This window comes from Rhinatrema bivittatum, chromosome 18 (genome assembly GCF_901001135.1).
Source record: "Rhinatrema bivittatum chromosome 18, aRhiBiv1.1, whole genome shotgun sequence".
In the NCBI taxonomy this organism is placed as follows: Eukaryota; Metazoa; Chordata; class Amphibia; order Gymnophiona; family Rhinatrematidae; genus Rhinatrema; species Rhinatrema bivittatum.
Genome location: NC_042632.1, coordinates 59,310,449 through 59,334,574, shown reverse-complemented (window position 1 = coordinate 59,334,574; position 24,126 = coordinate 59,310,449). Strand labels below are relative to the sequence as shown.

General features: G+C 46.3%; 1 protein-coding gene across 1 annotated transcript in view; it reads left to right on the top strand.

Moving 5' to 3' along the window:
- The window catches only part of UNC5A (unc-5 netrin receptor A), a 138,137-nt gene extending 118,962 nt beyond the window's left edge, over positions 1-19,175 (top strand). Inside the window, exons 14-15 of the mRNA XM_029583845.1 lie at positions 15,051-15,229; positions 17,121-19,175. Of these exons, the coding sequence (XP_029439705.1) occupies positions 15,051-15,229; positions 17,121-17,286 (345 nt within the window). The 3' untranslated portion in view covers positions 17,287-19,175. The remainder of the gene's footprint in view (positions 1-15,050; positions 15,230-17,120) is intronic.
- Positions 19,176-24,126: the final 4,951 nt, after the last annotated feature.

Sequence of the window (24,126 nt, the reverse complement as noted above, 5' to 3'; positions counted from 1 at the left end):
GAGTCAAAAGTAAAGAACGAGAGCCTGCGAGTGGAGGAACACCCAGAAATGAGGCAGGAAGAAAGCAGGCCAGGAGCTTGCAGGCTTTTGCCTTCTTCTGACACCTTTTCCCTGTCTCTGGCTTCCTCTTTCTCTACTTGAGGTTACCTCTAGCTGGCTGCCGACCTTGCTGAGTCCAATCATTAGCTGCGGGCCTCCAGGAGTTGCTGCTCACCCGGCCGGTTTTATTCTCTCCATGGACCACTGTGTGGAGCCCGGCACGGAGCGTGGACCATCAAGTTGAAGAAGCAGTCGTTGTGAGGGGCACGTGGGAGGTGAGACATTACAGACATCGGGGTTCGAGTTTCAAAACACAACCCAGCTCCTGTCCAAATTTAGGAGGAATCCTACAATTCTTCACCTGAAAATTCACCTACATTTAGGCATCGAAAAGTTAGAAGTGTAAATTTAGAGCAGATTTAGGTATCAAAGTTAGGTGCCCAGTGCCGAAAAGCAGGACCAGCCCCCACGGTTTTCTCTGCTCTAACTCGGTCCTTGTAATCACTCACGTTTGGCACCTAAATTTTATGTATTCGGTCATAATACATTTTTAAAGGTGCCAATTTAGGTGCCTAAACTCTCAAACCCTTTGAAAATGGACCTGTAAAAGTTACACAGGCAGTTCACGTTACCTTATTGGGAAGGTAGCAGTCCTTGGTGAGATGGTAGAGACACCTACGCATGACCTCTTCCTATCCACTGGGTAGATTCACATTCTCTGGTAATTTTCTAAAAAAAAAAGGCACCAGGTCAGTGAATGGCAGAAAATACCACTGTGTATGTTCTGCATCGTACGGCAAATGTGTGTTTTGAGCTGTGTTTGTTCTTTGCTGCAGGATTGTGCTGCTTCTTGGTGAGGAGAGCTCCTCCGAGCTCTATTACTGCCGGCTGGAGTCCAAAACTTGCTTCCTCTTTACAGAGCAGCTCGGCAGGTTTGCACTTGTTGGCGAATCCCTCAGCATCTCTGCTGCCAAAAGAATAAAACTGGTTCTCTTTGCTCCATCATCTTGCTCATCGCTTGAATACAACCTCAGGGTCTACTGTCTGAGTGACACCCAGGATGTCCTTAAGGTACATCAGGTTCCAGCTCGCTGCAGGCACTGAACACAGGAGGCGCTGTCGGGAATGGTGCAGGAGCGTTGGCTGGAGGGGGGGGGGGAGCGCACAGCTCATGCAATCTCAGCCTCTCCCAGCAGGAGGCGTTGCAGGGAATGGTGCAGGAGCATTGGCTGGAGGGGTGGGGGAGCTCCTGCAATCTAAGTCTCTCCCAGCAGGAGGCGCTGTAGGGAATGGTGTAGGAGCATTGGCTGGAGGGGTGGGGGAGCGCACAGCTCATGCAATCTCAGTCTCTCCCAGCAGGAGGCGTTGCAGGGAATGGTGCAGGAGCATTGGCTGGAGGGGTGGGGGAGTGCACAGCTCCTGCAATCTCAGTCTCTCCCAGCAGGAGGCGCTGTAGGGAATGGTGCAGGAGCGTTGTCTGGGGGGGGGGGGGAGCTCACAGCTCCTGCAATTGCTGTCTCTCCCAGCAGGAGGCGTTGCAGGGAATGGTGCAGGAGCATTGGCTGGAGGGGGGGGGGAGCTCCTGCAATCTCAGTCTCTCCCAGCAGGAGGCGCTGTAGGGAATGGTGCAGGAGTGTTGTCTGGGGGGGGGGGGGAGCTCACAGCTCATGCAATCTCAGTCTCTCCCAGCAGGAGGCGTTGCAGGGAATGGTGCAGGAGCATTGGCTGGAGGGGTGGGGGAGTGCACAGCTCCTGCAATCTCAGTCTCCCCCAGCAGGAGGCGGTGCAGGGAATGGTGCAGGAGCACTTATGGGCTGAGGTGTCTTACTAAAGATGCTCTTTTTAAAAATAATCCTTGCACAGCTGATCATTTTGATAGAAACATAATATGTCATCAGTTAAAAGCCCCATCTGCTCTGCATATTCTTGCGTCCTATTGCAGTACCGCAGACAGTGCCTTCATCGCACCTAAGGATCCTCGTAGCATCGTCTTCTTAAATTCTGAGTTTTGTCATCTGAAAGGTGAGGAGGCCAAGGGCAAGGAGTTACTTTTCTGTTGGATCTGCTGCTCCTGCTAGAGCAGCCCTAGAGGCTCGGAAGCCCTCCGGCACCCTGTGCCTGTGCCTTTCAGCCCCAACACTAATGGATCTATGCACCTGCAAGCTCAGAGAGTGGGGATACGTTTTGCAGCTTTGATATTTATTAAACTGCCACATTGTGTGAAAATGACCTTTTAAATGTTTAATTCTAAGACCTATTCTGCAGAAATGCCCTCATCATTACTGATGTTAATCTTTCTTGCTCTCTTTCTGTGGTTGTAACTCTTCTTTGCCAGTTTTCTGCATTAATTTCTACATTAACGAAACTGTCTGCACTACAGCATTTGCACGCATAAGTGGATGCATGGAGATTTATGGCAGTAATTTATAAACTCTGGCAGAAGGTGAAAAGTTTATAAAATATCCTGCATTTCGGCTCCGAAAATATTTCTGTCTGTGTGTAATGCAGGATCACACAGAGAGGTCCATATTCAAAAGTCATTTAGACAGAATAGGTAATAGTTATCCATCTAAATGACTTACCCGACTATTCGGCCCCTATCCTGCTAAATTCCAGCCGGATAAAAAGGGACATTTCAGGGAGGGCTGAGTTATCCGGATAAGCTAACCAAATATCAAGTATATCCAAAAACTTTAGGAATGCTTCATGGAAAACTCACTACTTACCCAAATATCTACAGAGATATCTTCAGAGAAATCTGGGTGAGTAGCACATCTTTGGGGAAAAAAACAAGTAACATGCATACATAATGAAATGGAAGCATGCACTTACCCCACTTCTGAAAATACTGAGCTGTTTGACAAAACCTCCATCAGTTCTCCCAGAAGTTCACCCTTTAGGACTTCACCCTGAAACCCCACGAATTCACCCAGTTTTCCCTCTAAAAAACTGCAAAATTAAAAGACAAGTCCGCAACTCAGGAGTAAAAGGATGCGTACAAAGTCAGTAATGTACGTGTGCAAACTATCTACCACTAAACAGCAGCTTGTGCATGTACGTATGAGCCCACCCCAGATACCCGTAGACCCATGTTCACATTTCCGCCCAATACTGCGAGAAGATTTACAAAATAACGTAAATACATGCACACAGCCTCCATGTAACTTTGGAAATTCACCTGTAAAACAGGAAGGAATCGTTTGAGTGCACACATTGCTCTTATCCTGCACTTGATGGAGATTGAGGTCCTTACTGTCTTGTGCATGTGTCCCTGCAGGAGGTGATACAGCTGGAGACACAGATGGGAGGTCAGCTGATCGAGGAACCCAGAATCCTGCACTTTAAAGACACTTCCCACAACCTACGGCTCTCTCTCCATGACGTGCCAAGTTCCCTGTGGAAGAGCAAACTACTGGTTAGCTACCAGGTAATGTGAGTCTTCTCCCCAAGGCAGTGACAGCAGAGACAAAACAGGGGGGAAACTGAAAAATTGAGTCATTCCTTGATTTGTGATGTTAGTTTAATTCCTGAAAACTTGTCTTTTTAAATGTTTATTTTAACTAAGGGAAGAATAGAAGCCTAGAACCTGAGGGTAGATAAAAAGCACAAGGCCTCTCTCCCTTTCTATTCGAATGCTGCTAAGGATCCGACCTCTGCATCTTCCCATCTTCTCCTCCTGCACATTACTTATGCATTTGGGGTGCTTGGTCCTACCACGCCTCTGCCATCAAGCACAGCTTTCTTGCTTGACCCTCAGTCGGGATCCATCTCCATTCTGGACATTTTCTCCTGCACCTGCATTTCTTGGCAATGTAACTTTTGTCTCTTCTTTCCATCGTCTTCTCATCTACCTTTACACTTTGTTCTTGATCTTGTTACTCCATCAGCCCAGGCCTCCCATGAGTACACCTTTCCTTTAACCTAGCTGGGATTCCCATATGAAGGATAAAACCACACGTCCTGTGCGTCCCATACTCTTTTAAATGTGGTTTCTGCTTCTGCCTCTATCAGCATCCTTGGGATGTCATTGCATGAGGAGATATTTTATAATGTTACTGCTGCCCTCCTTGGCCTTCTATCATGACCTCATGTTCTACAAGGGCAGATTTGGGAAGCCCTTTGTGACCCCACACAGCTAGGTAGGCTTTCAGGACATCCGCAATGAATATGCATGAGATACTTTTGTATAGACTGGGGCTCCAATGTATGTAAATTGATTTCATGCATATTAATTATGGTTATCTTGAAACCTTGACTGCGTTTGGGGGGTCTCAAGGACAGGCTTGGGAAACCCTACTCTGGAACTTTTTTCCACTGAAAAGCGTATAAACCCCTGAATCCTCCTGGGACCCAACCCTTGACGCCTCTTGATCAGAAGCAGAATGAGCCTCATGGAAGGATGTTCACAACCTGGGGAAACTTGGGATTATTGGCAGGTAAGGGAGGGTTAATTGTTTGGATTGTGTGATGTGCCCGCCTCCATAATATATTAAAAATTCAAGACCTTAAACCATGCATCTCCCTCAACTTCTCCGAGGCTTTTCTATTAGCCACCTCAGTCCTGGAATCTGGGGAGGGATCACATCTTTTCTTATCTAACTTTCCTTTTCCCTCTCTCCCTCCCTCCCTCTGTCTCCCTTCTTTATTCTTGTTCTCTCTGTCTCCTGTGTCCTTCTGCTTCCCCCACCTGCTCCCTTTCCACCCCAGGAGATCCCCTTCTATCACATCTGGAATGGAGACCAGCAGCACGTGCACTGCACCTTTCCCCTCCAACGCTTCAATCTCAGCACTGCACAGCTGGCATGTAAGATCTGGATCTGGCAGGTAGAAGGGGATAGGCAGAGCTTTCACATCAACTTCAATATTACCCAGGTGAGGAAGTGCCAACCCCTGCAACAGAGCGAGAGAGAGAGAGGGGGACGTTTTACTGCTCCATTCTCTGCCTCCATTCATCACTTCCTGAATGCGCTCGGCCTCCTGTACTGCACTCAAAGGTGGAATTTATCCTTATCAAAGCGGAAAGCAGGCTACAGATCTGCACTGACTAAAGCACAAACACATTACTCACAGCATACAGAGACAAACATAAAAGATGTTGCACACAGTTCAGCTTTCATGAATATTATAGCAGAGAAGATGCTGTTGGTTTCATTGTTGGATGAGTTGTATCAGGATAGCTATAGATGGGGAGGTGACATGATGATCTTTTTACATCTGTCTTTGACACCATCAGACATAATTATTGGGTGACCAGTTGAGGGCAATGGGCATAAGTGGTGTAGTATTGAAATGGTTCACCTCTTATCTCAAAGAGAGCCTGCAGGGTATGTTTCTCGCTTCTTCTGGCTCTCTCCCTTGTGGTATGTGGCATATTCCAAAAGAGGTGAGATTTATTGTAGCTGTTTTTAGAGATGTGAATCGTGTCCTCGATCGTCTTAACGATCGATTTCGGCTGGGAGGGGGAGGGAATCGTATCGTCGCCGTTTGGGTGTTTAGAGTATCGTGAAAATCGTGAAAATCGTGAACCGGCACACTAAAACCCCCTAAAACCCACCCCCGACCCTTTAAATTAAATCCCCCACCCTCCCGAACCCCCCCCAAATGCCTTAAATTACCTGGGGGTCCAGCGGCACACTAAAACACCCTAAAACCCACCCCGACCCTTTAAATTAAATCCCCCACCCTCCCGAACCCCCCAAATTCCTTAAATTATCTGGGGGTCCGTAGCGGCGGTCCGTAGCTTAAATTACCTCCGTAGCCTTAAATTACCTCCGTAGCCTTAAATTACCTGGGGGTCCGTAGCGGCGGTCCGTAGCTTAAATTACCTCCATAGCCTTAAATTACCTCCGTAGCCTTAAATTACCTGGGGGTCCGTAGCGGCGGTCCGTAGCTAAATCGGGGGAAGGGGGAGAGCAGGAAAACCGGGGTCCGGAACCCTCACTGAACGACCTCCTGCAGTCGATCTCCTGCCGGCGCCATTTTCCGTACGGAAAACGATTCGCGGCAGGAGATCGCTCCCGGACCCCCGCTGGACCCCCAGGAACTTTTGGCCAGCTTGGGGGGGCCTCCTGACCCCCACAAGACTTGCCAAAAGTCCAGCGGGGGTCCGGAACGACCTCCTGCATCGAATCGTGTTGGTCTATGGCCGCCGCCATTTTGCGGCGGCCATTTTGCAAAATGGCGCCGGCTGAAGACTACACGATTTAGTGTGCCGGTTTTCCTGCTCTCCCCCTTCCCCCGATTTAGCTACGGACCGCCACTACGGACCCCCAGGTAATTTAAGGCTACGGAGGTAATTTAAGGTACGGACCGCCGCTACGGACCCCCAGGTAATTTAAGGCATTTGGGGGGGTTCGGGGGGGTGGGGGATTTAATTTAAAGGGTCGGGGGTGGGTTTTAGGGTGTTTTAGTGTGCCGGTTTTCTTGCTCTCCCCCTTCCCCCAATTTACGATTTTTTGACGATAAATCGGGGGAATTGGTATTGTATCGTGGCCCTAACGATTTTTGACGATTTAAAATATATCGGACGATATTTTAAATCGTCAAAAAATGATTCACATCCCTGTTTTAAATGGAAAAAGAGCCTCCTAAACACAAAGGCAGTTTGCAAACCTAGGGGTAATTTCACCTCAGATAATACCCCCAAACTATGACCTGTATCACTAGTGCTTAGTGTTGTCTCCTCAAGCTTCAGAGACATTTCTTTGATTAAGCCTTTCTTTTTGCACCACCCTTAAGATCTTGGTGTTTGCTAGATTGAAATTTAGCTTATTCCATTTTAACTGGCTAACTCTCTCTTCCATGCAACATCTGAGGTTGGAAAGGAATTGGTCATCGCTGAGACATAAAGTTGCACAGTTGGCATACATCTGATGGCCAACAGCAATTACACATGTTGAGATCAATATTCAAAGCTGGACATTTAAGTAACTTAGCTGGATATAACTTAGCCAACTAAGTTACGACGAATATTCAGTAGCACGGCGAAGCTGCCGAATATACACATATATATACACTTCACCGGATAAGTCTACCCAGCTAAGCTTAGACCTGCTCTATGGGCCATCTAAAGTTAGACGAACACTTCTATGCCTAACTCCGAATATCAGTAGTAAGGCATATACGTTATATTTCTAACTCGCTCCGCCCCCAGTCTGCTCAATGCATGCTCACTTTTTTGTGCATATATTTTAGGCATATAAGGGACTTCTCCAGGCTAAACGGCAGCCGCTGTACATAGGGTGCTTATCCAGCTAAATAGCACTGAACCCGCTTTGAATATTGACCTCGTTACATTCAGCTGAGACACACATTACATAACATTTGTACTTATTTAGTTAAGTCAAATCTTTTCATTGATGGTTCAGTTTAGAAGTTGATTACATGCTCCAGCATATGGAAACATATCCTATTCCCCCCAATGCTCCAGCATATGGAAACACACGTTCTACTCCCCCCGATGCTCCAGGATATGGAGACACACGTCCTACTCCCCCCGATGCTCCAGCATATGGAGACACACGTCCTACTCCCCCCGATGCTCCAGCATATGGAGACACACGTCCTACTCCCCCGATGCTCCAGCATATGGAGACACAAGTCCTACTCCCCCCGATGCTCCAGCATATGGAAACACACGTCCTACTCCCCCCGATGCTCCAGCATATGGAGACACAAGTCCTACTCCCCCCGATGCTCCAGCATATGGAGACACACGTCCTACTCCCCCCGATGCTCCAGCATATGGAGACACACCTCCTACTCCCCCCCGATGCTCCAGCCTATGGAGACACACGTCATACTCCGCCGATGCTCCAACATATGGAGACACACCTCATACTCCTGATGCTCCAGCATATGGAGATACACCTCATACTCCTGATGCTCCAGGATATGGAGACACACGTCCTACTTCCCCCGATGCTCCAGCATATGGAGACACACGTCCTACTTCCCCCGATGCTCCAGCCCATGGAGACACACGTCCTACTTCCCCCCCGATGCTCCAGCATATGGAGACACACGTCCTACTCCCCCCAATGCTCCAGCATATGGAGACACACGTCATACTCCCCTGATGCTCCAGGCCGTGAATATTGTGTGCTTATATTGTGCCAGTAAATTCACTGCCACAGGATAAAACAGACACTCGTAAATTGAGTGTCTATTTCCTAACTCGCACACAGCTATGTCTCCTGGCACCCGATGCCAAGGACATGCTAGGGACACACAATTTATCCCTGGCGCGTCCGTTTTAGTACAGCAGCTCGTTTACATATTGCATCGGGCACCCAGGAGAAGTGGATATTCGCACGTTAATAAATGGGAGCCCAGTCTGGATGCACGTTTTTTACATGAACTTTATTGCATCGGCCTGTATATCGGATAGAGGGGGCGCTCTGGGGCGGAAACAAAGGAAGACAACCTTTTGCCAGAACATAAGAAATTGCCATGCTGGTTCAGACCAAGGGTCCATCAAGCCCAGCATCCTGTTTCCAACAGTGGCCAATCCAGGCCACGAGAACCTGGCAATTGCCAGTGTGGGACAAGTGAGGAGGAAGAGAGACAGGGCATGGGGGGGGGGGGGCAGGGTGAGGCAAGGGAGCTCTGAGGGTGCAAAGAAGTGAGACAGCTCCTCCTTATATGGGACAAAGGGCAGCTCTGGAGGTGAGACAGAGTGACAGCTCCCTTCCAGCAGAGACAGAAGTGGAGCTATAGGGACAGGATAGGGGAAATGCCTCATCTGGAGAGGTGACGGTCTTTGCTGCCCCCTCTATTGTGAATATGAGTGATGGTTTCTACATCTTATTTCAGACCAGCTCCCCAAAGGAGAAGCACAGTGAAGACCGACAGGCTCCCCGTCAGCAGGACATGGCTTTTGGGATTTTTTCCTTTGCCTGGTGCTATTGTAAATGATTTCTGTTTGCAGAAATAGGAGGTCTGAAGGCTGTGGCCGGAGCCAGTGAGACCATGTTGGGGGATGTGAGCTGGAGCTGCTCTACACCCTCCACAGTGACCCAAGTTCTACTGGGGGTGAGGTGGGAGGGACCATTGGTCACAGCCATAAAGGGAGTTCATTTTTATTTTGGGACTCTGTTCCTAATGCTTTCCTCTGCTACAGGGGCTCCCGAGGAGCTGCAGAGTTTTGCCTTCATGAGGTTCTTGAAAACTTTTGCCTCTGTTTTCCATAAGTATCCCCAAGAAATAATTGTGTCCTGGAGCAATGGTTACCTTCAGCTTTTGGGGGACACATTCAGGTCTGGAGCGGTTACCAGGGTCCCCTGCGTTTCCATAGCTGGAAAGGGCCCCCAGCTGTATGAGGACAGCTGTGCCCAGGGAGGTCCCAGCTGCAGTGACTGACGCATTCTCCTCATGCAGTTTGCTGTTATCTTGTTTCACACCTCCAGCTTTAGGAATAACCTGTTTAAATTGGCTTTCCCTGAGTTTTATTTTTACCTTCTTTAATTTTCATTTTATCGACTTTTAATTGTAAAGCACTTTCAGATGTTTGGTGTGCTATACAAACGTAATGGTTTATTGATTAATTGATACGGTATTGCAGTTAATTAAAATGAAATAAGCCTTGTTTTCCTTCACTAGCTGAGGCCTGGATAGTTTATGAAGGCAATAAAAAGCCCCAGGCCTCTGAGGCCCAGTAAGAAGCTTTGAGGAGCCCCTGCCTGAGTGCCCTCTGACCCTTTGCCACCTTCCTTAGCAGGGCAAGGGATCTCTCTCCAGTCAAACTTATCCATTCTTCTACATTTGGGCCAATTTTATTTTTATGAACATTATCTCTGGAAATAATAAATGCACAGGATGATCCCCTCTTCTGAACCTTGATACAAAAATATAAACCATTCATGTTCTACTTGCCTGCTTTTTCATTTGAGTTGTAGCTTTTAATTATTGTTGTCTCTTCCTTGCGTGGAATAGGAATGACATTCTAACTTGAGGTGGGAGGTTCCTGCACTCCTGGAGGGGCAGATCAGGCGCTGATCTGTATCCCGCCCGGGGGTTTCCTGCTTTGATTTAGTCGGATGATCTGTGTTTGATTGCATTCCTAGTTGCAATGCTCTTGCTTCTCACTGCGTCACTGTGAATCCGGGAAGGGAAGAAAACATTTGTTCAGTAAAAGGGCAGAAGGCACTTTTGAATTATCGGGGCAGGCTTAGGAAATCATTCTGTCAATAGTAGGGGTTTAGGAGAGGAGTCTTGTGGATGCATCCTAGGATGCTAAGGGATCTCAGAGAGGCTCGAGTGGCTCTGCTGATTTACCTGCTCAATAGATTTAAGGAGAATGGACTGGAGAAGGGTGGGTGTAATCCCTTTTCATAAAAATGGTAAAAGAGGGGAGGTTGGAAAATAGAGACCAGTTAGTCTTATCTCACTGGTGGGCAAATTAATAAAAGCTCGGCTGAAGGAAATGATAGTGAATTATCAATAATCCAGTGGGATGTACGTCAAGACAACAAGCTTTTACCAGAGGCAGATTATGTCAAATGGATCATTGAGTGACTAGAGAATTAGATCAAGGGCATGAGCTAGATGTACGTCAAGACAACAAGAGCTAGATGTACGTCAAGACAAGAAGAGCTAGATGTACGTCAAGACAACAAGAGCTAGATGTACGTCAAGACAAGAAGAGCTAGATGTACGTCAAGACAAGAAGAGCTAGATGTACGTCAAGACAACAAGAGCTAGATGTACGTCAAGACAACAAGCTTTTACCAGAGGCAGATTATGTCAAATGGATCATTGAGTGACTAGAGAATTAGATCAAGGGCATGAGCTAGATGTGATTTACTTGGATTATTACCATAGCTTTTGATATTGTCCACATAAAAGGTTTATTATCAACCTGAAGAGCTGGGGGGTTGACTCAAGGTGCTGGACTGGACTAGAAACTGGTTTGTTGAGTGATAGACATACGGGTCCATTTTTTAAAAGGTGCGCACGGGGAAAATGGGGGTTACGTGTGCGGCCGGGCCTTGTGCACGCTGTGCACATTTTAGAAGGGGCCCGGCCGCTCATGTAACCCCCATTACGCGCACAAGAGCCAGGCCTCTTCCAAGGGGCAGGCCGGGACAGCAGCATTGATCACTGCCCCGGCTGCCGGCGCACGCAACTTACTTCAGGTCGGGCCCGTGAAAAAAACCAAAAAAAGGTAGGAATTAGGGGTTGGGGAGGAGAGAGGATGTGTCGCGTGCTCGCATGTTATAAAATCAGCACGTTCATGTGTGCGCGCCGGGAAGCGTGCACACGCATTATTTATTTATTTTATTTTAAATCTTTTCTATACCATCATTCAGTACAATACCGTCACCACAGTTTACATAGAGGCACATATAGTAAATTGTACATGCTTCTGTTCCTAATAGTAGGGTGGTGCCTTATAAGCTCGGTAACATAGTTTCATAATAAAGGCTATAAGTTCAGTGTTGTTTAATCTGACCTGTGACTACAATAAGGACTGTTAATTTATACATTCAATTAAGGGTGTAGTAAACAAACCATGACGTACGTACATATACTGTGCTAGTGCTGTATAAGGATTTTGTATGTACAGCTTTCAGCGTTTCTCTCTTTCTCGCTCTCCTTGTGGAAAGGCTTCTCTAAAGAGCCATGTCTTTAAGCTCTTTTTGAAAGTCTTGAAGTCTCTCTGTAGTCTTACCTCTGTGGGCATGGTGTTCCATAGAATCGGCCCGGCCAGTGATAGTGCTCTTTCTCTGACTTGTGTTAGTTTTGCAGTTTTTACTGAGGGGGTGGTTAGGAGGACTTTGTTGGCAGATCTGAGGTTCCTGTGTGGGACATGGACTCGGAGAGCTGTGTTTAACCATTCAGCTTTCTCGTCATGGATTAGCTTATGTACAGTGCAAAGGGTTTTATATTTTACCCTGTATTCAATTGGCAGCCAGTGTAGATCAGCCAGTGTTGCAGTGATGTGATCTCTTTTTCTTTTGCCTGTTAAAATTCTTGTGGCTGAGTTTTGTAGAATTTGGAGTGGTCTTATTGTCGTGTATGGTAATCCTAATAGTAGGGCATTACAGTAGTCGGTGCTGGCAAATATTAAAGCTTGTAGGACAGTTCGGAAGTTAGTTTGATTTAGTAACGGTTTAAGTTTCCTGAGGACCATTAGTTTGGCATATCCTTCTTTGACTTTTAATGATATGTGTTGTTTGAGGCTGAGTTCTGTGTCTATTATTACACCGAGGTTCCATACTTTCTCGGCTACTCTAATTTTCTGATTGTTTTTTAGTAGGATTGGGGATTGGATGACTGTCATGTTTTTTCGTTCAAGATGGAGGAATTCGGGTTTTTCTATGTTAATGACTAGCTCCATTTGATTTAGTAGCTGTTTAATGATGTCAAGGTACATTATTGCTAGGTTTAGTGTTTTTTCCAATGAGTCTTCGATTGGTAGTAATATTTGAATATCATCAGCGTACCGGTATATGTAGTGTATGATACCCATGCCCGCTAGCAGATGGCACAGTGGAAGAAGGTAGATATTAAAGAGTGTGGCGGAGAGTGCTGATCCCTGTGGTCCGCCAGTTACTAGATTTATTTTCTCTGACAATGTGTTTTTTATTTGAACTTGATAATATCTGTTACTTAGGTATGATCTGAACCAGGCTTTAGTTTTTTCCATTAATCCAATTTCCGACTCTGGCCAAAGTTTCGCCTTATGGCTGCATCAGGGGCTCTACAAAGAATACATTAAAAATAAGCTTTAATATTAATAGGAACAACCCAACAAGATTAGTTAAAACAAAATATACAGTAACGATAAACTGGTGAAATAGTTATTAATAAAGGGAGAAACGAGGCAACAAGTTAGATGTTAGAATGAAGAACAGAGACAATGAATCAATTGTTACCTTTAAAATGAATATAATCTAGAGTATGTATTCAAATGTAATATGTATCCACTGGAATTATCCACTAAGAATAAAAATAAAAAAATAAGAAATATTTTTATAATACAGCTTTTACAATTAAAAAACACAATTAAAAAGAATTTAAAGATGAAATATTTAAAAAATTAAAATTAAATAGAAAATAAACTAATTAAAAAGTAAAAAATAAAAATTAGTAAAAAAAAATCAAAAATTCTAAAAATTTTAGTGAGAAATTTCTGGTGTATATATATATATATATAAAACACATTTGTAATGCAAAAATTAAGTTTACTGATTAGATGCTTAAAATGACTTTAAAACTATGTCTTGATCTGTCGACCTATAAAATCAGTAATGATATGGATTAAATAGGAATTAAAAGTAAAAATAAGAATGAAAGTAAAAATAAAAATAAAAATGATGCAAGTATTATGTGCTATATGGATTCATTCTGATATTCCTCTTGGTTAATATGTATATGTATTAAGCAAGAATTTCAAATAAATTTAATCACCTCAGGAAATCTTGGAGTCCATATAATATCACAACTGTGGACATAAAGTTTGTTTGATTTGGCTACAAAGTTTTTCAAGCATTTGCAGTGAATACAACACAACATCCTCAGTCATATGGACTCCAAGATTTCCTGAGGTGATTAAATTTATTTGAAATTCTTGCTTAATACATATACATATTAACCAATAAGAACATAAGAAATTGCCATGCTGGGTCAGACCAAGGGTCCATAAAGCCCAGCATCCTGTTTCCAACAGAGGCCAAACCAGGCCACAAGAGGAATAACAGAATGAATCCATATAGCACATAATACTTGCATCATTTTTATTTTCATTTTCATTTTTGTTTTTACATTCATTCTTATTTTTACTTTTAATTTTACTTTTAATTCCTATTTAAAAATCTAAGACTTTCTAAGACCATAATCCATCTCATTACTGATTTTATAGGTCGACAGATCAAGACATAGTTTTAAAGTAATTTTAAAACATCTAATCAGGTAAACTTAATTTTTACATTAAAAAATTACCAGAAATTTCTCACTAAAATTTTTAGAATTTTTTATTTATTTTTTACTAATTTTTATTTTCTTTTTAATTTTAATTTTTAATTTTTTAAATATTTCATCTTTAAATTCTTTTCAATTGTGTTTTCTAATTGTAAAAGCTGTATTATAACAGTATGTTTGTTTTTTTATTTTTATTCTTAGTGGATAATTCCAGTGGATACATATTAAATTTAATACATACTCTAGATGATATTCAATTTAAAGGTAACAATTGATTCATTGTCTCTGTTCTTCATTCTAATATCTAACTTGTTGCCTCATTTCTCCCTTTATTAATAACTATTTCACCCATTTATCGTTACACTGTATATTTTGTTTAACCAATCTTGTTGGGTTGTTCCTATTAATATTAAAACTTATTTTTAATGTATTCATTGTAGAGCCCCTGATGCAGCCATAAGGCAAAACTTTGGCCAGAGTCGGGCACGCTACATTATAATTGAATAAATTATTTTCCAAGGCATCGGTCTTGTTTTTGTTTATTCATATCTGTGGCTATCCTTGACCGATTACCATCTTGTTTTGTGGGTCTAATCTGGAGCCCTCACCTGCGAAGCCTCTCGTCATAGGGGATGCTGCATTTCTCCTATGATGAGAGGCTACACAGATGAGGGCTCTTCAACCTGGAAAAGAGACAGCTGAGAGGGGACAGGATAGAAGTTTATAAAATCATGAGGTAGAACAGGTAAATAAAGGATGGTTATTTATGCTTCCAAATAATACTAAAACAAGGGGACACTCCATGAAACTAACAGCCAGCAGAATCAAAACAGATTATAGAAAATACTTTTTTCACCTAGCACATGATAGAGCTGTAGAATCTATTGCCAGAGGACATGATGAAGACGATGAGCATAGTGGGGTTTAAAAGAGCTATCCTCACTGTTCCTCACCGTTTTCCTCTGGGCAAACATGACATACAATATTATGGAAAGAAGGAACTGAGTTTACTGCAGAATAATGACCCCCATCCTCCAGCAAGCTCCCCCAGCCTTGCTGCCACTTCATATCCTGTCTGCTTTTTTCAGGACCTGCATCATTCAGAGCTGATGCCCAACGAGAGGGAGGAAGCATCAGCTGCTTTGGTTGGCCCCAGCGCCTTCAGGATCCCTTTCCTCATCCGCCAGAAAATTATTAGCAGTTTGGATGTGCCATGCTCCCGGGGAGCCGGCTGGCAAACACTGGCGCAAAAACTCCACCTTGAAAGGTAAGAGATCAGAATGGTGTGGGACAGCGTCACATCCCATGCACCGTGCCCCCTTCCTGCTTGAGTATAATAGAAGATAATATGGTCCCTTCCATCCACTAATCCTGAGTTAGACCCAGGTCCTGAGAGAATATTCTGTGGATAAAGATGGGACTGACTTCTTTATACCCAATGGATGGCTTCTGTAACTTGCATTCAAGCGGCAGCTGTGAGGATTGGGCCTCTGAGAGGGAAGGTGTTGAAGGAAGTTCTCTCTCTCTATGGAAGATTTAAGAGTAGGTAGATTTTGGTAGTTATTGTTGTACCCCACACACATACCCCCACACCCCCCCCCCCCACACACACACATACCCCCCACACACACATACCCCCACACACACACCCACACATACCCCCCCACACACACATTACCCCTCACACATACCCCCCCCACACACACATACCCGCCACACACACACATACCCACACAAACACATACCCGCACCCCCCACACACACATACCCCCACACACACATACCCCCACACACATATCCCCCCACACACACATACCCCCACACACATATCCCCCCACACACACATACCCACACACACACACACACATACCCCCACACACACATACCCCACACACACACACACACACATACCACCCACACACACACACATACCTGCCCCACACACACATACCCCCCACACACATACATACCCGCCCCACACACACATACCTGCCCCACACACACATACCCCCCACACACATACATACCCGCCCCACACACACATACCCTCCCACCCCCCCACACGTACCCCCCACACACACCCACACGTACCCCCACACCCACATATCCCACACACACACATTAGCCCCCCACACACACATACCCCCCACACACACATTAGCCCCCCACACACACATTAGCCCCCCACACACACATACCCCCCCACACACACATACCCCCACACACACATACCTCCCACACACTCATTACCCCCCCACACACATACCCGCCCCACACACATACCCCCACACATACCCCCCACACACATACATACCCCCCCACACGCACACATACATACCCCTACACACACATACCCGCCCCACACACACACACCCCCCACACACATACATACCCGCCCCACACACACATACCCCCACACACATACATACCCGCCCCACACACACATACCCCCACACACACACACACATACCCCCCCACCCCCCACCCACACACATACCCACCCCATACACACATACCCCCCACACACTCATTACCCCCCCACACACACATACCCCCCACCCACACACATACCCGCCCCCCCTTCTCCCCCCCCCCCACACACAGAGCAGACAGTGGGTGGTTTGGTAGTCTGGAAGGTGAGCCGGTGCCAGAAACCCAATTGCCCTAGGAATGCTTCCTTAGTGTCAAACATTCTGGTGATTTCAGCAAGCAATGTACTTTTTCACGTTTATCAGCACGGGACAGTCTAAGCACGTCTGCTGTAAAGCTATGCTGGGGTGTTTTGGGCATGGGACCTCGCCCTCTGCTCGCCCGACATCAGTGGGCTCTCTTTCATCAAGGAATGTGCATTTTGGGCCCGGTTCATGAACTAAATGACCTGGAGCTCAGTGATATAACAGCGGAACTGATGTGCATGCATTCTGATTTTTAAAGCGCGTGGGAAAATTAAGTCTCACATGTTACACCCTCCGCCGAGCAAGTGAGTCTGTGTGCATACACTGTCTCAAGGAACATGCACATGTGCTTTGCAAATTCAGGGTAAAGTCTGCTTGTATGCACGCATACTTATAAGATGACTCTTCATGCTGGCGTTGCTCTTGCTCATGAATCTGTCTTGTCCTTCTCTGACATGCAGCTTTCTCTGCTTGCATTGGCAGCCATTTAAGCTTCTTTGCCTCGAAGCCCAGCCCGACTGCCCTCATCCTGAACCTGTGGGAGGCCCAGCATTTCCCCAGTGGGAACCTTGCCCAGCTGGCAACCGCGGTGGCAGAGCTCAGCAAGCAGGACACGGACGTCTTCATGGTGTCAGAGGCAGAGTGCTGAGCGCAGCACCGGGCAGCTGGAGCTGCCCCCTGCAGGGGCACGGACCAGTCAGGCTGCTGAGATGGGTGAACGTGGCAGGGCGTTCCCTTGTGTCTATCACACATTGCTGCTTATGGAGCTCCAGCCATACAATCTAAGGGACATAGCACCCGCCTCACCTTTCATGCCAATAGAGTGCAGGGCGGCAGGAGAAACTGGCAAGGTCGTGCCAGCATCTTGTAATCTCGTGAGGCACAGATGAGCTGTGACTGTGTGTCTGTGCTACCCCAGCTCCCAGGAATCTCTGACTGTGCTCTTTCGCTCACACCTTGAGTGGAAGCTGCTTCTGAACTTCTGTTTAAGGAGAGAGCCCCTGTACAGACTGCAGGTGAACAGCAGGCCCTCGCGTGCCACAAACAGGCCAGCTTTTTGGGATATTCACAATGAATATGCATGAGATAGATTTGCATGCACTGCCTCCATTTTTATGCAAATCATCTCATGTAGATGCATTGTGGATATCCTGAGAACCTGATCTGGTTGCAGCTCTTGCAGACTGAAGTTGTCCACCCCTGCCAGAGCTATCCACAAAAGATTATTTCGTCAAACAGAGCTGGACATTTGGCTGTGTCTCAGCTGAAGAGCTGCAGCCCCTGCTTGAGCAGGATTGCATGGTGTACTCCAGTAAACCTGAGCTCTAAACTCCTGCAATGGCTGTTACTGCCCTCCCCCTCCCCACAGAAGCAGGCAAAGCAGATCAGCAAAGGTTCAGGCTAATGGAGGGTTCAGGTCCCAGGCCGAGCAAGTGTTACCAGGCCCACAATCTCCTTCCCTCCCCCATTTGGAGCAGGAAGCCTTGTGCTTGAGGCAGGGCCCAGGGAAGATATCCTGCCTCACAGGGCCCATGCTCTGTGCCTGCCATGGCTCATTTAAGGGAGAACGAGTGGTGGTCTTTGCAGGGGGAATCCCAGCGCCAGGGCCCATGCTCTGTGCCTGCCATGGCTCATTTAAGGGAGAACGAGTGGTGGTCTTTGCAGGGGGAATCCCAGCGCCAGGGCCCATGCTCTGTGCCTGCCATGGCTCATTTAAGGGAGAACGAGTGGTGGTCTTTGCAGGGGGAATCCCAGCGCCAGGGCCCATGCTCTGTGCCTGCCATGGCTCATTTAAGGGAGAACGAGTGGTGGTCTTTGCAGGGGGAATCCCAGCGCCAGGTCCCATGCTCTGTGCCTGCCATGGCTCATTTAAGGGAGAACGAGTGGTGGTCTTTGCAGGGGGAATCCCAGCGCCAGGTCCCATGCTCTGTGCCTGCCATGGCTCATTTAAGGGAGAACGAGTGGTGGTCTTTGCAGGGGGAATCCCAGCGCCAGGTCCCATGCTCTGTGCCTGCCATGGCTCATTTAAGGGAGAACGAGTGGTGGTCTTTGCAGGGGGAATCCCAGCGCCAGGGCCCATGCTCTGTGCCTGCCATGGCTCATTTAAGGGAGAACGAGTGGTGGTCTTTGCAGGGGGAATCCCAGCGCCAGGGCCCATGCTCTGTGCCTGCCATGGCTCATTTAAGGGAGAACGAGTGGTGGTCTTTGCAGGGGGAATCCCAGCGTCGCCTGCTTGAGTGAGAAAAGATAAATCCTTCTTCCTCTCTGCCCCCGCAGATTTTTTGCCCTCTTTGCTGGCCCTGCCTGGCCACAGATGTCTCTCTCTTCAGCTGCTCAGCCACAAATTGCAGGCTCTCACCCCACATTCTCCAAATAATATTTCAGCCATCTCTTTTCAAGAATAAATCCAATCTGTCCCTCTCCCCTAACTCCTTTCTCCTTTACCTTTGTGGCTCAAGAACATTTCTATTAAATATCCTCAGAAAATCCTGAAATGTTTTACAACATTTCTTAATAATTTTGACTTAAATTAGCAAACCCCCCCCCCCCCCCCCCCCCCCACCCCTGGAAGAGCGAGCCAGCGTGTGTGCAGGAGCTGCTAATTTAAGGGAGGGCTGGTCCTCCTGTACGGAGGAGGAGTGCAGCTTAGGACGTCTGTGCTTATGGCAGTCGATGTGGCCGCTGCCCTGCTCTAGCCGTATACTTACTATAGGCCCTGCCACGCATCTGTGCACCTTGGAGCTATCCATGTTGTGTGGAAGTGATTATTGTTGAGAAGGCAAGAGCAAAACTCTAAATTTAAAATAGTGTTGTGTAAAGATTTTTTTAAATTCTGTCTGCAGGTGCATTGGATTAATGACACTTGGCCTTATGTACATAAAATCTATACCCGACAGAAGCGGTATAGCAGTTTTAGGTAACATGAATGTAAATAAATTATATATATATATTGCTAAACTGTATTTTTATTTGGGTTCTTTGTTATAAGGCTGAAGAATGAGGGAAGGGGGAGAGGCTTAACTTCAACTCCGCCCTTTCTTGCCCCCAATCTTTATCAGCAGCCTCTGGCTAGTGGCCCTTGGCCTAGGTCTGAGCAGGTAAGTAATTTTGTGCACAAGACGAGTCGCAGGCAGGCTGCGCCTGCTCCCGAGGACAGTGAGGCACCTGCCTCATCACAGCTGTCAACACCCACAGAAAGGCCTGATTTATGAGGCTTCCTTCCCATGAACACAGAATGAGAGAAATCCTTTCTAATCAGGCCCAAAGCGTGACATCTGCTTGGTTTATGGTTTCAGCCTGGCCAGGGGGTGCTTTTCAGTAGCCTGTGCTGTTTGCAATGCTCGCAGGCATTGTTAGAAATCACCCACCTTGCTTCCCCATGCAATACAAGTGCCTGCATCTTTTGCAGCTGCAGATGTGGAACCCGCACACACCTTTTCCTCTCGTGACCTACACTCACGCCAGGAACATCCCTTTAAATCTGGCTAAGAGCACCCCCCACCCCAGAAGTCCGCGTGTACTTCTGGGCAAGCAGGGGGGGGGGGGAGTTGTCAGCCAGGCCACGTGAGCCATGCAGTAGACAAATTAGGGGGTCAGACTAGCAAGGAGGTGCTAGGGTCACTTGGGCTAATCCTCCTATTGTATTAGGGGGTGGATTAGCGCCTATTTAACCCGCATCGGACAGCTCGTGGGAGCACACGGTATTGCATCGGCCCCTCCCCATATACCCCCATGCTTTCTTTCCCCCACACATTCTCTCATGCAAGTATACACACACAGCTCTTACACCATCATCTCCTCTCCCCAACCCACCAATGTCACTCTCTGTTCCTGCCTCCCCCCGGGGTCTCTCCATTCCCTTCCAAACCAAAACTATCCCCCCACCCACCTCTGCTCCTGCCTCCACTCTTCCTTACACTGCCAGGAACATTCGCCTCTCTCCCCTCACAACAGAGGACACCACTAACATTCCTCCCCTCCCCGGCCCCCACATCTCTCCAGTCTCGCTGCCCTCTCCTCCCCCCGACACCACATCCAAGATTCAAGCTATCCGCCTTCCCGAAGCCCACTGCAGTACGCTCTGAGTCCATCTCCTTCAAAGCCACTGCCCTGGTAAAGCCTCCCCTTCCACGGACGCCATTTTGGCCTCTGGCACTCAGTGCTGGATTGGCCGAGCCTCAGGGCCCTCCTTCATAACATCCCCGAGTCCATATGGCGCATGCTTGGCACGGCACCTGTGTGGGTCTAAGATTGCCAACACGGGAAGGGCCACTGGTTTTGGGAGGTGGTGGCAGGTGGCAGCTGCAGTACAGAACCGAGTACTAGTAAGGCTGGGGTCCTACCCAGCGTCTCGCTTTAGGTCTGGCCCTAGGCAGATTCCACCCCCCTCAGTGCACATGAAACCTCATGCAAAGCAATGAGCCCCGCTCAATTCCACAATTAAGCAGGTTCCATCAGCAGAAGTGGCTTTAAAAATTCAAGTTCTCCTACAATGGAAGATGCCAACCCGAAGTCTGACAAGACAAGTCAGGAATGTTCAGCTTTTAGGTTCTTTACATTTTTGCTGATCAACACTTAAAAAATGTGTAAGTTAAGCAATAGAAAAGGAGCAGTGGGGTTTGTTACACTGTAATCCTGAACATAAGAGCAAGCCATACTGGGTCAGACCAAGGGTCCATCAAGCCCAGCATCCTGTTTCCAACAGTGGCCAATCCAGGCCACAAGAACCTGGCAAGTACCCAAACAGTAAACCCAGCCCATGCTGCTATCCCAGTGATAATGAGTGGCTAGCCCCGAATTCTTCTCCAGGCACTTATCCAAACCTTTTTTAAACTCAGCTAAGCTAATTGCCTTAACCACATCCTCCACCAATGAATTCTAAAATTTAATTGTGCATTAAGTAAAAAATAACTTTTTCAGATGTTTTAAATGTTCTACTTTCTAAATTCATGGTGTGCCATAGTCTTTTTTATTTTTCAAAAGAGTAAATAACTGATTTACATTTACCCGTTCTAGGCCTCTCATGATCTTATCCCCCCTCAGACGTCTCTTCTCCAAGCTGAACAGCCTTAACCTCTTCAGCCTTTCCTCATAGGGGAGCTGTTCCATCCCCTTTATCATTTTGGTTGCCCTTCTCTGTACCTTTTCCATTGCAACTCTATATTATTTGAGATGTGGCGACCAGAATTACACACAGTACTCTAGGTGCAGTCTCATAATGGAGTGAAACAGATGCATGACGTTCACAGTTTTATTCCTCACTCATTTCCTAATAATTCCTAACATTGTTTGCTTTTTTGACCACTGCCACACATTGAACCAAGAACTTCAAAGTAGTGCTCCAAATGAGGCCCAAATCTTTTTCCTGTATGGAACCTAACAATCTGTACCTATAGTGCAAGTTACTTTTCCCATGTGCATCACTTTGCACTTGTCCACATTAAATTTCATCTGCCATATGAATATCCAGTCTTCCAGATTTGTAAGGCCCTCCTGCAATTTTTCACAATCCGCTTATGATTCAACTACTCAGAATAATTTTGTATAATCTGCAAATTTGATCACCTCACTTATTGTTCCTCTTGTCAGATCATTTATAAATAAATAAAAAGTACTAGTCCCAGTACAGATCCTCAAGGCACACTACTGTTTTCCCTTTTCCACTGAGAGGTTTCATCATATGGAACCACCACAAGATCTACAGAACTGTCAACACGTTACTGACTGACCCTATCAGCAGAGCTGCAAGGATAGATCAGTCAGTGGAAAAAACAGCTTCCAGGAGCAAGTCGCAAATTGTTAAAGAGTAAATCTCCCTCCTGAACACATCCTTAGCAGTGGTGAACAAAGGATCGAGCATACCTTGAGCCCCAGTGGAACACCGTGCACTCAGCTCTGCACAATTCCTGCTGTACTGCACACCCGAAAATTTCTTTTGTATAGTTTTCTGGCTCAGTAACATTTCTACTTTTAGAGAGTCTATATCTGCACTTTACCTTTTTTGCACTGGACTGAAAGGGATTTTCAGCACAAATCATCAACATGATCAGCAGAGTGCTTACCTTTAACAGGTGTTTTCCCGAGGACAGTAGGATGACACATGGGTGACATCAGATGGAGCCCTGATACAGAAAACCTATGTCAAAGTTTCTGGAACTTTGACAAGGCACACTGAGTATGCTCATCATGCCCTATAGCATGCGTCTACATGGGATCCCTTTTCAGTCTCGTAACATAGATTTACGATTAAAAATAAAAAAATAGGAGAAACCCAACTCCACAGGGTGGCAGGCAGGTTTCATGAGGACTTAGATCCTGCTGTGACTTGGGATCTCAACATGGTGTTAGCTCAGCTGATGAAAGCTCCTTTTGAGCTGCAGCACACTTGTGACCTGAAGTACCTGACCTGGAAGGTCATATTTTTGGTGGTGGTCACTTCAGCGTGTCCTCTTGTGGTTTGTTGACCTGATAGAGTTAGAAAGGTATGAGGCTATGGGACCATCATGTGGATGCCTTGCACTCATCCATGCAGGGGTGAATTGATTGTGTATTGTAAGGGTAGATAAAAGCAGGAGCTGTGAAACACATTGACTAGAAGTGCGAGACAACGTGAAATGTGAGTGACCTGCTGGAGGCCTCCTCCTTACATCAGTTCCCGGCAGGCTCCCTGAAGCATGTTTAGTTATTGGATGTTGTCTATTTCTCACCAATCTTCACACGCTTTCTGTTTCTTTCCTGCATTTATTCACAAGTTTGCAGCTGTGACTGAGCATTCTGTGTTCGTATAGAGGAAAGAATTTGAGACTGTGTACATGACATGCTGTAAATTTGCAAACTTGTGAATATTTTTGTAGAAATTGGAAAATATTCTTAGAGTGCAACAAAGCTTGGGGATTCCTAACAATAGTGACTGGGGGCAGGAGAATTATTGTATACAGGTTATTAGCTGGAAAATGTGAAACTGCTGTGACTAGCAATGAGGTTTTGATGTTCTGGGACCCTATCCACTAGTCAGGGTGCAGCTGGTAGTGACATCCCTGTGTTGTATGATTAGCAGTGAGATGTCAGTGCTTTAACCTTACGTCAGTCAGGATGTGACTTGTGGTGTTGTCCCTGCACACAGAGCACAGATGTTGAAGATTTGAGAAAATGGATTTGTATATGCTTGTAATGTTCTCTTGCAGGGTAGTGTCATCAAAAGGTTAGTTTGGTGTATATCAGAACAAGAATGAACAAGCCAGGGTATATTTAGCACAGTCTGTGTCTCATATTTACTGCTAATGCCGTCTTAATTCTTGGGTTGTGCCAAAGAGCTTCTCGCTGGTAACAGAGGGGGAGACAATGGGCCCCAGGTTGGGAGAGTTGGTTTCTATATCTCAAAAAGGTTCCATAGGTTAGACTGGCCAGACCTACTGTCACGTCGGCCATCCCTAACAGACAGTAATGGGATGTGAATATGTGGAGAGAACTCCACATTGCCACCTTGCAG